This window comes from Anomaloglossus baeobatrachus, chromosome 1 (genome assembly GCF_048569485.1).
Source record: "Anomaloglossus baeobatrachus isolate aAnoBae1 chromosome 1, aAnoBae1.hap1, whole genome shotgun sequence".
Classification (NCBI taxonomy): domain Eukaryota; kingdom Metazoa; phylum Chordata; class Amphibia; order Anura; family Aromobatidae; genus Anomaloglossus; species Anomaloglossus baeobatrachus.
This window is the reverse complement of record NC_134353.1, coordinates 111857979-111872848: the sequence shown is the minus strand read 5'-3', so window position 1 is coordinate 111872848 and position 14870 is coordinate 111857979. Positions and strand designations below refer to the sequence as shown.

The window sequence follows — 14870 nt, the reverse complement described above, 5'->3', positions numbered from 1 at the left end:
TGGTGACGCAACAGCGATCTTGCTAGCGATGTTGCTGTGTGTGACATCCAGCAACGACCTGGCCCCTGCTGTGAGGTCGCCGGTCGTTGCTGAATGTCCTGGACCATTTTCTTCAAAGGCGATTTCCTGCTGGGCAGGACGCATCGCTATGTTTGACACTGTGTGACAGGGTCCCAATGACAGCAGAGATCGTTATTCAGGTCGCTACTGCGACCTGTATCGTTACTGAGTCGTTGGTAAGGTCTGACTGTGTGACATCTCACCAGCGACCTCCCAGCGACCCTTATCAGGTCGCATCATTTTCGGGATCGCTGGCAAGTCGCTAAATGTGACGGGGGCTTTAGTGTTTACCGAGTCTTCACTTGAGCCTCTGGAGGGGAGGATAGGCTGGGCTTCTTGTAGACACCAGTTTCCAATTCAGGACAGTGCCCAGGACTGACGCAGCTGACCAAAGGGTCAGAGGTGTGGGTACGAGATACAAGAGAGCGATACCTGAAAGGTGGTCACAGTGCAGAGGAAACCCCCCTATTCTCATTAGAGCAAGGAAGTACAAGAAGCAAAAGGGATGAAGAGAAAAAGGAAGGAGATTCAGATTAGATATTAAGAAAAACTATGACAGTGAGGGCAGTCAGGGAGTGGAACAGGCGACCGCGGGAGGTAGTGAGCGCTCCACTAATGGAAATCTTCAAGTGGAAGCTGGATAAACATATAGCTGGGATGATTTAAGAAAACCTGCACTCGCAGAGGGTTGGACTTTTATGGCAATTGAGGTCCCTTCCAACTCTACCATTCGATGATTCTATGACACAGAGGCATAGTCAAACGGTCCAGAGTCAGGGCAGGCAGCATAGGGACAGGGTACCAAGCAGAGGTCAGGAATGGAGAGGTCAGGCAGGACGAATAAGCAAGTCGGGACAACAACTGAAGACAGAATATGGTGCAATGCATAAACTAGTTGCTAGCAGGCTAGGAACCACATTCAGGCAAGCAGTGGTGAGACAAGTTCCCTAAAATAGAAGCTACTCATCCAGAATAGGTTAGCCAAGTATTCTTTATTTGAGGTACACTGATAAAGAATAAAAGTGGCCATACAGGTTACTAATCTAAAAAGAGGATCTCCCTATGGTGCCCATACACCTTAGATAGATCTTCAATAGAGGGTGGATCCCAGCACAAAAACGTCCATTTCAGAAGTATAATATAAAAATTCACATTTATTGGAAAAATAAACAGCATAAAATGAATTCCTTTGATCAAGAAATACCTTAGAAAGGTCTGACTGTTCAGCCAATCACTATCTAGCTCTCTCGACACCTCCATACACCTGAATTATTCGACATTGCCTGGCATGGATGTGTTCTGTACAGGGAAAGGAACGTAAAGCCAGTCTTATACTTTAGATGACTGTTGGCCGATGGCCATGTTGACCGGCTCTCCAATACACAAGATTGTTTATTTGGCCGAAGGAGGCACTGAAAGACATAAGCAAGTAAGATCGACCAGCAAAATTCAGCCAACTTTAATGTGTATGGAGGTCTATAGATTTACTGGTAGATATATGGCCCAACATCTTGTTTTTGGCTATGAAGTTTCTATTCTTGGATGAGAAAGGTTGGGCTGCATCCAAAGAACAGAGTAACCCTCAAAACTGGCCTTTACATTGGAGGTCAAATTCGCAGAGATATATGACTGGCACCAGTCACAATCTTTTGTATGAATAAAGGTACAAGACTTTCTGATGTTGCTTTATCTCCTCATCTGAGAATTTGGCTTCAGTAGTCATACACCATGAGCCTTTAGGAAAGCCCAGGAACTCTGCACATACATGAGACTGTTCTGCAATTCACTATCCCACCGATGTCTCTGCTATGAGCCAGGTGAAAGAATAAACTGAAGATGAACACTGGCTGGGAGAACAATGGCTTAATTGTGCCACTAATGAAAGTAATGGAATGATTGCTTTACTCCAATTACCAATCTCATGTCTGGCCTTCTGTGTACCTTAAACAAGAAAGAAAATATCTTTTAAAACACAACAATGAGATTGATGTAACCAGCGCTCCGTGATGGAAAAAAAAAAATAAATCTGTATCCTTTAGAGGCGTGGACTCCACTCTGTCTTTTGGTCCAAAAGTCTTCAGTACGCAGCCAGCATATCACATTGGCTATCAATTTTTTGGGCAGCACCAGCCACAGTCTCCCAAACACTGGTCAGAGGTGACTTTCTCCTTCACAGTAAATCACTCACTCTCATTTCAATAATCCACAAACCCTTGAATATCTGAAGACAGATTTTCCTTGGCCCACTCTATGTTTCCCCTTCTGCGTCTTCAGCCGTGTCTGAGCACCTTGTACTTCTGGGCCTCCCGGGAGGTTGCGGTTCTGGAATACGATAGCACTGGAGGATAATGGGCTCCTGGTCACTTCACGTTTGATTCTGCTCAAATCTTTGGTAGTTAATGTGCTTCTATTTTTCCTCAAAATGTTGTTTGCAACCCTGTTAACTACCTAGAACGGGGCGATATGGTGGCTCAGTGGTTAGCACTGCAGCCTTGCAGCGCTGGGGTCCTGGGTTCAATTCCCATAAAGGACAACATCTGCAAGGAGTTTGTATGTTCTCCCTTTTTTTGCATGGGTTTCCTCCGGTTTCTTCCCACACTCCAAAAACATACTCATAGGGAATTTAGATTGTGAGCCCCAATGGGGATAGTGTTGTCAATGTATGTAAAGTGCTGTGGAATTAACAGCGCTATATGAATGATTAATAAATTATTAATTATAATAATGACAAAAACTTGATGGTTCTTCGATTACGCCCAAATATCTGGTCAACTTAAAAGGATGCTGCATCCCTCTGTAAGGCTGCTTTCACATATCCGTTTTTTCCTGTGCGGCACAATCCGGCGCTTTGCAGAAAAAAAACGGAACAGTTTTTTGCTGCCGGTTGCGTTTTTTTTGCATTCGTGCCGTATGGGCTTGCGTTCCGTCCGTTTTTTGCCGCATGTGGCAGATTTAGCCGATGCGGCGGCCGGATAGAACGTTGCCGGGCACGTTTTTTGGTCCGGCAAAAAAAAAGAAAAAAAAAAAAAAAGAAGAAGGACGAACATATCGCGCCGTATCCGGCCGATGCGGCGCGATTTGCAATGCACGCCTATGGACGCAGCATGCGGAGTCCTGCGGCAAAAACTGCATCCAGCCGCCACATGCGTTTTTTTTTCCACTGCACATGCTCAGTAGCCTGCCGCAAGCGGCAAAAACCAGACGGGCCGCATGTAAAAAACTTATGCAAAGAATGCGGTATTGTCGCCGCATCCGTTGCATAGGTTTTAGAGCAGGATTGGCCGGCTCTGCTAAAACCGGAGATGTGAAAGCAGCTTAAGGGTGGCTTTACATGCTGCGATATCCGGCCCGATATCGCTAGCATGAGACCCGCCCCCATCGTTTGTGCGAAATGGGCATATCGCAGCCCGTCGCGCAAAAAAATCGCGCACCCCCGTCACATGTACTTACCTGTCTTTCGACGTCGCTGTGACCGGCAAACCGCCTCCTTTCTAAGGGGCCGGTCCGTTCGGCGTCACAGCGACGTCACTAAGCGGCCGCCCAATGAAAGCGGAGGGGCGGAAATGAGCGGGACGTAACAGCTCACCCACCTACTTCCTTCCGCATTGTCTGCCAGAGGCAGGTAAGGAGATGATCCTTGTTCCTGCGGCGTCACACGTAGCGATGTGAGCTGCCGCAGGGACGAGGATCAACTTCACCCTAGCGACAGCAGCGATAACTGGCAGTGGACCCCCATGTCAGCGAGGAGCGATTTTGGACATTTTTGCAACGATCCAAAATCGCTCCTAGGAGTTACACGCTACGACATCGCTACAGCGGCCGGATGTGCGTCACAAAATCCGTGACCCCAACGAGATCGCTGTAGCGAAATCGTAGTGTGTAAAGCCCGCTTAAGACTTGTAACAATGTTAGATTTTTCAGTGTTATATCTAGGTTTGTCCCATTTTGCCAAAGGAAAACAAGGTGTCTAATAACATTCTGAAACTTCATGAAAGATTTGGCTTTAGATCCCATAGCACTGGTATACCGCCCCCTCCTGACTTTCTGGAATAAGGTAACTGACATTAAGTTTCTGCAAATGATAAAGATGAACGATGTAATAGAAAGTCAGGAAACCTGGTCACATTCACAAAACATTTTTCAGGGCACAGAATATTACAAAGATTTATTTTAGTTCTTCACTCCAAAATTGGTGGCATCACGTTTTTTCTAATCAGAAGCAGTTACCAGAAATTACCTAGATTACTTTTCCAGAAGTAGCGGTTTAAAAGTAAAAAATAAATCATCTACCAAAGGGAAACAATCCTGTCTGTATACACAACACAACGGTACAACTACCGTAGCAAGCAATTACGTATCAGACAATTTTTAAAGCCCGGCCGTTCCCTCCAACATCAGTGTCTGACCTCACAAAAACTTGTTTGGCTGAATGAACAAAATTTTCACACAGATACTTCCAAAAATATTGTAGGAAGACTTCCCGAAAGAGTGGGCGCGGTTATAACTGCAAAGGTGGAGGGGCTAAATTCATATAACGTCTATGTACTTAGAATGGGATGACATAAAAGCTCCTCTAGCTGTGAGGTCTCAATAGTTTTGCCCATAGTGTATATTAAAAGTATTACAGCGCCACCATGTGGTTTCAAAAAGTGTTACTGTAAGTTTTCTTAAATAGTCCGCTCTGCACTACTCACCTCGCCTCTAAAAACTGGATTTGGATCCAAACCAATGCTAACACGTGCATGAAAACAAGCACACGGCTTTACAGTGATTATAGACAAACATGAGATGAACGCACTAATATCCTCCATGACTCAACATTTCCAAAAAGTCGAGTTGATCAAATCTGTGTCCTGCTGAAGGAAAACCTACAAGAATTGTTATTGTGCAGTGGAAACACAGAAACGAGAAATATCATGGACCACACAAGTTCCTATAGACCTGGTGACAGGTGTACAAACCACCAGCTGCAGAGCTGTAATCTAGACAAGTTCGAAAAAACAGGCACTCCGTCATGAAAGATATATGCTGCTATGCTGCCTATAATAGTCTATGGAGTTTGTCTCACCAGGATACATTTCCTCTGCTTCATTCTTGTATTAATTTACTCTCCATAGTACGTTATGACATAATAGCAATTCCCAGTATATTAATTACTATATATATATATATATATATATATATATATATATATATATATATATATATATATATATATATATATATATATATATATATATATATATATATATATATATATATATATATATATATATATACACATATACACACACACACACACACACACACACACAGATAGATATGTATATATATATTATATAATCTCTATATATCTCAGTCTACAAGGGATAGATGAGGATCCAATTTATGTATATCAGCTCACCATGTAGGAGCTCATTCCTGGCTTCTCCCTGGAGCACGGACAGGCAATGCCACAGCCCAATATTGCAAGTAAAAGAAAGGAAAACGTCCAGCTCTTCAGGCGAGGAAAGCCATGGTCTTTATTTTAGCATGCAGACAGCGGATGACATGACCAGCACAGCACTACGCGTTTCAGGTGAAACAATCACCCTTAATCATGAACATGTTCATGATTTTGTTTCACCTGAAACGCGTAGTGCTGTGCTGGTCATGTCATCCGCTGTCTGGATGCTAAAATAAAGACCATGGCTTTCCTCGCCTGAAGAGCTGGACGTTTTTCCTTTTTTTTACTTGCAATGTAGGTGAGGATACAGTAGGTAAGGGTAGAGCTGGTCGTGCGGTGCTGTATCAGAGAGGGTTACGGCAGGTTGTAGGCTTGTCGGAAGAGGTGGGTCTTCAGGTTCCTTTTGAAGCTTGTTAAGGTAGGCGAGAGTCTGATATGTTGTGTCAGAGCATTCCAGAGTATGGGGGAGGCACAGGAGATCTTGGATGCGATGGTGGGAAGAGGAGATGAGAGGGGAGTAGAGAAGGAGATATTGTGAAGATCGAAGGTTACGTGCAGGTAAGTACCGGGAGACGAGGTCACAGATGTAGAAAGGAGACAGGTTGTGGATGGCTTTGTATGTCATGGTTAGTGTTTTGAACTGGAGTCGTTGGGCACTGGGAAGCCAGTGAAGGGATTGGCAGAGAAGAGAGGTCGGGGAGTAGCGGGGGGAGAGGTGGATTAGCCGGGCAGCATAGTTTAGAATAGATTGTAGGGGTGCAAGACAGTTAGAAGGGAGGCCACAGAGCAGGAGGTTGCAATAATCCAGGCGGGAGATAATAAGGGCATGTACTAGTGTTTTTGCAGCTTCTTGGGAAAGGAATGTACGGATCCGGGAAATATTTTTGAGTTGGAGGCAGCAGGAGGTGAAGAGGGCTTTGATGTGTGGCTTGAAACAGAGATCAGAGTGTAGGATTACTCCCAGGCAGCGAGCACATGCGACTGGGGAAAGTGAGCAGCCATTGACATTGATGGATATCTTAGGCGGGGGGGGGGGGGTTTGAGTGAGGAAGAGGAGGAGGAAAGATGATGAATTCTGTTTTGTCCATGTTCAGTTTTAGGAATCGAGCGGAGAGAGGATGAAATAGACAGACGTTGTGGGATAAAATTCTTTTATACAGGGCCCGATGAAGGTCAACGTTAATGACCGAAACATACTTAAACCCATTTTTTATATGGTGCAATAGTAGGGCCCTAACACTTATATTACTTATGTGATATAAGGGTTAGGGCCCTACAATAGCACCATTTTTGCCTTTGTGCCTTGGTTAACAGGAAGATGGCACAGCTTTAATTTGGCATTGGAAGAACCATCTGCACGGTAAGGTAAGGCCCCCTCCGCAAAGTCATTCTTAGGGCATTTTTAACTGCATGAAAAAAAAAAAAAAAAAGTATACAATCCATTTTTTATATTTTTTGTAATTAAGTGTTCAAAAAGGTGAGGTTTTCTATTTAATTTTCTTTTGTCAGGTCTATGAAATCTATAGTAAATTCTATTGGAAACGCCATAATTCAATGTAAATCAGCCCTTATTGTTCATAGTCTAAAGAACATGCACAATGCCAAGCACAAGACCGCACAAATCACACACAAGGTTCTCAAAGCTAGAAACTAGCATTAACTTTTTTTTTGAGAAGTCATCAGTTCAGGACTGCTGACTTTCCTACAGCCTGGCTACTAAAAATGGCTACAATGACATGTCTGCTACAGTCAACAGGTACGAGTGCAAAAGTCCGTAGACTCTGGGGAATAAATCCTGCTCACCATCTGGCAGAACGCAAGATACTTCGGTACTACTTGTCATGCCTTCATAGAAATGCATATAATTATTTTATTATGCCAAGTAATAAGATTACATTTAGTAATTGACATTGATACTGTCCACTTGTCCAGTGATATCCAACAGCGCCATCTGTTGACAATGTTGTCTTACTGCAGTTAGTTTAATGTTTCACTGGTTACTGTGCAATGAAAATTGTCCTACCAAGGCTTATGTAGTTACCCATCAGACCTTGCATAGGCTCTGCCCCTTCTTCTTCAGCAGCCATTTCAGTTACATGAACACACACATTCTGCATGCTGAATATCTCTCCAGATCTCTGCTCCTTATGTTTGCCTCTACATAGCACAGTCGGTGAGTTATGATCCCCTGGTTAGGGCTCATCAAAATTATAATGTAGTTGGTCTGTTCTGCAAGTATTATCCTGTCATTAGCTAATATGTATTCGCCATGTAGTGCATTTACCCTGCATGTCCTGTATCAAATGGAATGCTATGTAACTCAGATATGTTGTATGTTGTACTTAGTATTTTCATTTATTTCTTGTAGTTTTACACTGATCTCATTAATAAAAGTTGTAAAGGACCCCCAGCGTCCGAGTCAATGCATTGATGGGAAAGAGTTAAGCTGTCTGTCAACTCGTCTTCCAACGCACAGATTGAGGGTGCCAGAACAGTAAAACGACTACTATTAACGGGGTTGAAGCATAGACGCCGACTTCTATCAGAGAGCAGTCAAGCCGCATACAGACACCATGTCAGATAGAGGATCTGAAGTTTATGTAACACGCTCCCATGTAAGCTCGTCAGCTTCAAGGAAGTCTGTGAGCAGCGCTGCAATTGCCACCGCCAGGGCGAAGGCGGAAGCCGCCAAAGTGAGAGCTGCCTTTGCTGAACAAGAGTTGAAATTAAAGACAGAAAAAGCACGTCTAGAAGCCGACCTTGCAAAACTTGCTGTAGACACAGAAGCAGCAGCAGCAGAAGCTGAAGTACAGGCTTTAGAAGAAGCAGCACGCAGCGACAGTAAAAGTTTCAGGTTAAGGCTCGGACCCGAACTCAGTCATCGGGATATCTCACAACGCACTTCAGACTACGTGCTAAAGCATACCGCATCAGACGACCATCTACATTCAGCTCCAAGAGAGAGACTTAATCCTGCCATTCAGCCATCAACCTTCATTCAACAAACATCCCATGTTAAGCATGAAGGTAATTCCGTCCACCTAACACCATCAGTGTCACCTGCACCCAAGTTTGTAGATTCCTATTACACAGCGAACCGTCCCAAAATGGAGGACCCCGATGGTGACTATCATGGCGACAACGTATTTGATGGCAACAATAACTCACTGGGACCTCATCATAGCAACATGTATCAGGACCACCCTCTCAGAAATCAAGAGCTACCAGATTTCCTCAAGTTCTTCGCACGCCGTGAGTTACTCACCAAAGGTCTTTTAAAGTTTAACGACCGTCCTGAAAGTTACAGAGCGTGGAGAGCTTCCTTCAGAAACGCCACGGCCGGCCTGGACATCTCTGCCAATGAAGAGATCGATCTCTTGGTCAAGTGGCTAGGAAACGAATCAGCAGAACATGCAAAACGCATCAGGGATATCAGCATCAACCACCCGAGCAAAGGTTTGTGCCTGTTATGGGAGAGACTTGATGAGTGCTATGGCTCTTCAGAGAGGATAGAAGAATCCCTCTTCAAAAGGTTGGAGGACTTTCCCAAGATCTCTAATAAGAGCTTTCACATGCTAAGAGAATTGAGCGACCTCTTGGTAGAACTCCAAGTCGCCAAGTTTGAAGGAGACCTGCCAGGCCTCGCGTCCCTAGATGCAGCCAGAGGTATTAAACCCATAGTGAATAAGTTGCCTTACAGTCTGCAAGAGAAATGGTTGAACCGGGGTTCAGATTACAAACAACGTCACAACGTGCCGTTTCCTCCATTCCATGTCTTCGTAGATTTTGTGCGCCAGCAAGCCAAGATCAGGAATGATCCCAGCTTTGACCTTTCCACCGCAGATCCCATCAACCCACGAACAGGTAAGCCTGCTCCAGTACGCAACCCTCGAGGCTCACCTATCACTGTACACAAAACTAATGTGTCTGCTACAGATTCATCACGCAAGACCCACAGTACAACAGAACCTGAAGGGTCACTAACAATTGACCCAGACAAAGAGTGCCCCCTACACAAAAGGCCTCACCCACTGCAACAGTGCAGGAGTTTTAGAGGAAAATCTCTTAAAGACCGTAGAATCTTCCTCAGAGAAAACAACATATGTTACAGATGTTGTGCATCCACATCTCACTTAGCTAGAGACTGCAATGCCAGTATCACTTGTTCGGAGTGTAACAGTCAAGAGCACAGCACAGCTCTACACCCAGAACCAGCCCCACAGAATTCCACGCACATCGACCGACTTACAGAGCACGGCGGGGAGGAGACAGACAGTACACCTCCTGAAGTGTCACCCCAGTGCACTCAAGTTTGTGGAGAAGGTCTCACTAACAAATCCTGCTCAAAGATCTGTCTGGTTACAGTTTACCCTATGGGCTACAGAGAAAAAGCGGTTAAACTCTATGCTATACTCGACGACCAGAGTAATAGATCACTCGCCAGCTCAGCTTTCTTTGACATCTTTGGAATCAAGGGACTTAGCTGCTCCTACTCACTGAAAACATGTACAGGAGTGAGTGAAGAATCTGGCAGGAGGGCAACAGGTTATCAAATCGAATCCCTAGATGGGAAGACATCCTTACCCCTTCCTACATTAATCGAGTGCAATGCCATCCCGAACAATAGAGAAGAGATACCCACTCCAGAAGCGGCACTACACCATCCCCATTTGAGAAACATAGCGCATCTCATTCCTGCACTTAATTCCCAAGCCAAGTTGGTCCTTTTGCTGGGGAGAGACATCATCAGAGTTCACAAGGTGAGGAAACAGATAAACGGTCCTCATAACTCGCCCTACGCTCAGAAGCTAGATCTAGGATGGGTAGTTATAGGGGACGTCTGCCTCGGAAAAGTTCCCAAGCCGAACAACATCCAATCTCTCTACACGAACACATTGGAGAGTGGCCGTCCATCCTTTTTCCTACCCTGCCCCAACAAATTCCCAGTGAAGGAAAATCTCACCAATTCAGCACACTTAGATGGTGGGAAAGACAGATACGCCATGGATGAATTGTGCGACGGAGACAAAGATCATCTAGGGTGCGCTGTCTTTCAAAAGACCAAAGAAGATTATAAACGAGCCCATTCCATTGAAGATGAGACCTTCCTGGAGATAATGGATCAAGGATTTCACAAGGATGAAAACGACAGCTGGGTGGCTCCACTACCATTCAAGCCACAAAGACCCTGTCTTCCTAACAACAAAGAGATGGCACTAAAGCGCCTTACCTACTTAAAGCCAAGTTTCTCAAAGAAGCCAGAAATGGAGGTACATTTCTTTGCTTTCATGGACAAAATATTCAAAATACCAACCGACCAAAATCCTGCAGACCATGCGACCAGAGCGGTATCGGCACCACGCCTCAAAGACACTAACTGGCTAGTCGGACCTGCATTTCTGTATCAACCAGTACCCACTGCTCACGAGACACATACACATGAACTCTTCGAACCCGAATCAGATGTAGAGCTACAGCCTCAAGTTTCCACACTTAGCACAACGATCACCAACAGGCACCTTGATTCCAGCCGCTTCCTCAGATTCTCTACCTGGAGATCGGCCTACAGAGCCTCGACTTGCCTGATACATGTCATTAGATCCTTTAAAAACAGACAATCGAGACCAGCTCCATGCAAAGGCTGGCATCGTTGTCATAAAGCTTACACAGTGGAAGAGCTCACGCAAGCCAAACACGCAATCATCTGTTGTGTACAGCATGAAGCTTATACCCAGACTCTAGAGTCCCTCCGGAACCACAGAAGTGTCCCAAAAGATAGTCCCCTTAAAAAACTGGACCCGTTTGTGGATACTCAAGGACTGCTGAGAGTCGGGGGACGAATTTCAAATGCAAAGCTTGAAAATGACGAGTGTACTCCAATCATTGTTCCTCACGGCCATGTTGCTTTCCTGCTGGTTGAGCATTATCACGCACAGGTTAGACATCAAGGGCGCTTGATAACTGAAGGAGCCCTACGGGAAGCGGGTTTCTGGATAACAGGAGCTAAGCGACTTGTGAGTAGAGTCATCTTCAAATGTATCATCTGCAGGAAACTCCGTGGTTCTTGTCAATCCCAAAAAATGGCAGACCTACCAGCAGACCGTTTGAGTACCGAACCTCCTTTTACTAACGTGGGCCTCGATGTGTTTGGTCCCTGGTCAGTTGTCACACGTCAGACTAGGGGAGGACATGCAAACAGCAAGCGCTGGGCCGTCTTGTTCACATGTTTGAGTATTAGAGCCGTACACATAGAAGTCATTGAGACAATGGACACATCCAGCTTCATAAATGCCTTCAGACGATTCATTTCTCTCAGAGGACATGTAAAGCATATACGCTCTGACAGAGGATCTAACTTTGTAGGAGCATGTGGTGAACTAAAGATTCCCTCAAATCTGGACATTAACCAAGTAAAAAGACGTCTTTCAGAACTAGGTTGTACGTGGACCTTTAACCCACCGCACTCATCTCATATGGGAGGTGTGTGGGAGCGCATGATCGGCATCGCTCGCAGAATCCTCGATTCCATCTTTCTGCAACTTGGTCCTTCGAAGCTCACTCATGAGACTCTAACAACCTTCATGGCCGAGGTAGTAGCTATAATGAACGCCAGACCACTGGTTCCCATATCCAATGACCCTGATGACCTATCTCTGCTCACCCCTTCAACTCTCCTCACCCAGAAGTTTAATGTGAGTATGCCGACTTCTGGAGAGTTTACTACAAAAGACTTGTACAAATCTCAATGGAAAAGAGTTCAAATGTTAGTAGACCTTTTCTGGACTAAGTGGAGAAAACAATATCTCTCTACATTACAGACAAGATACAAATGGCAAGATAGTAGACCCAACATGAAACCTGGGAATGTCGTCCTAGTGAAGAACACTCAGTCTAAAAGGAACGAGTGGCCTCTAGGATTGGTAACCAAGGTCTTCCCAAGTCAAGACGGACAGGTCAGGAAAGTGGAAATCAAGATTCCCAAGCAAAGTGGAAAGCTGTTTCTTAGACCTGTATCTGAACTTATTCTATTGCTCTAGTTTAAGTTTGTGGCATTCCCCCGGATGCCAGACGGGGAGTGTCATGCCTTCATAGAAATGCATATAATTATTTTATTATGCCAAGTAATAAGATTACATTTAGTAATTGACATTGATACTGTCCACTTGTCCAGTGATATCCAACAGCGCCATCTGTTGACAATGTTGTCTTACTGCAGTTAGTCTAATGTTTCACTGGTTACTGTGCAATGAAAATTGTCCTACCAAGGCTTATGTAGTTACCCATCAGACCTTGCATAGGCTCTGCCCCTTCTTCTTCAGCAGCCATTTCAGTTACATGAACACACACATTCTGCATGCTGAATATCTCTCCAGATCTCTGCTCCTTATGTTTGCCTCTACATAGCACAGTCGGTGAGTTATGATCCCCTGGTTAGGGCTCATCAAAATTATAATGTAGTTGCTCTGTTCTGCAAGTATTATCCTGTCATTAGCTAATATGTATTCGCCATGTAGTGCATTTACCCTGCATGTCCTGTATCAAATGGAATGCTATGTAACTCAGATATGTTGTATGTTGTACTTAGTATTTTCATTTATTTCTTGTAGTTTTACACTGATCTCATTAATAAAAGTTGTAAAGGACCCCCAGCGTCCGAGTCAATGCATTGATGGGAAAGAGTTAAGCTGTCTGTCAACTCGTCTTCCAACGCACAGATTGAGGGTGCCAGAACACTACTGGCATCGAGGAGTAACATTAGAAACCTTTCCCCTACTCCTTTTTTCAGTAGAAAGAAAATCCCCAACCATTTATCCCCCCAAAAATTCTGCATGGTCCCCAAGGTATTTAGAACAACCTATAAAGAAAAAGTTAAAGAAAAAAAAGTGATGTGGCATAGGCATGGTAACATGATAGCAACTCAATCATGTTGAGGGGGTGTGAAGCTTTGGGAGAATTCAACATTTCAGTCTAGCTCCTGGTTAGGACCAACTAATGAGAACGTGGCAGATTTTACAAGACTAGACGGATATTTTGTACAACTGTGGGCTGCATTTGTGACGCCCTGGACTAGTCAGGTCATCCCAGGTAGTCCCATGCACACACCCCCCTCCCAAAAAAAAAAAAAAAAAAAAAGGTGACAGCAGCCAAACTTAAAAACCTTGTCACCACCCTCCAGGTTTGATGTCCACACCAGGGGGGGCAGAGCCAGGTTGTTGGCTCCACCCACCGAGGAGTTCACAGACGTGGAGGCGGGAAAAAGGACACTAGTTCTAGAGAGTCTAGTCTTGACAGTGAAGGAGAGAGGTCAAGTTCAAGGACAGACCTGTGACCAGTCCTGCCAATATAGTCTACTCAGGTGGCTGGGTTGGAGCCCAGTCACCTCTGGCAAGGAGGCAGACTGTGGTGGCCGCCTGCAGGAGCTGGGATTACAGCCGGTGGAACCGTAGGGACCGGGGTCGGGTGGTGGCCCGCCGGTACCGAACCGAGGAACAGATTGGAAACCGGAGCACCAGGAGGGGTACTCAGACCCAGTACAAAGCCCCGAACCGACAGGGCCGAGTCAAATCAACTGATTGAGGACTGGACTTAAGGACCTTTCCCACACAAGACCCATTAGAAGTCAACAACCCAACCATACAGGATAAAGCCACGGCCAAGGCATAGAGACCCAAAGGGCCAGCGTCTGCCGGCAAAGAGGGCTCTTCCGACACCCAGCAAGCCGGGGAGCGGACTACCATTGCTTAGGCATAGGAGTCAAACATTCACACAAAGAGGTGCAGGAGAAAGGCGGAAACCACCAACCTGACAAGGGAGAAGCTGCAGTTGGCTGCGGTCCCCGTTCATCATTCCGTTTGGTTTACCAGAGACTCCAGTGTATTGTGTCATAGTGAGTACACCAGTGCCTTCGGGCCGCGCACCGCACCAGCATCCAGTACGCACCCGCTCCCACGCCTCAGCACCTCCCTCGGGCCCCCGGGACCATCACTCCCCTACCCACGGAGGGGTCAACACCAAGCTGCGCAACACCGTCCCCGGGAGGCCTAGTTAACGGCAGCGGTGGTGTCCATCCATTCACCACAACCCGTGGGTGGCGTCCCGTACTTGCATCCCTTACAAACCACCACGGCCCCGGCCGTGGAACTCCCCCACCGAAGTTCCTACGTGTAGCGCCAACCCCCTTGCAGAGCGATGCGACCCCGGGTCCGTGAGGCGCTCGAGCCACCCGCCGTACGAGCACGGATCCGAGCGGCTCAGCGGTCGCAGCCGAGCCCGCGGGGTGGTACACATTACCTTATTTCTATCAACAACCTGCGTTACTAAAATATGACACCTCTAGATAATAAAGTTGTATTCCTAACCGCAG

The 14870-nt window shown here is 45.7% G+C and overlaps 2 protein-coding genes across 4 annotated transcripts in view; one reads left to right on the top strand and one right to left on the bottom strand.

The window, feature by feature from the left end:
* TBC1D1 (TBC1 domain family member 1) overlaps window positions 1–14870 on the bottom strand; it is a 209185-nt gene that overhangs the window by 55864 nt on the left and 138451 nt on the right. The window lies entirely within an intron of this gene.
* LOC142306622 (uncharacterized) lies at window positions 7505–13096 on the top strand. The gene is made up of 2 exons (XM_075346956.1): window positions 7505–7679; window positions 7875–13096. The coding sequence occupies exon 2, from the start codon at window positions 8080–8082 to the stop codon at window positions 12541–12543; it is 4464 nt and encodes a 1487-aa protein (XP_075203071.1). The 5' UTR covers window positions 7505–7679; window positions 7875–8079; the 3' UTR covers window positions 12544–13096.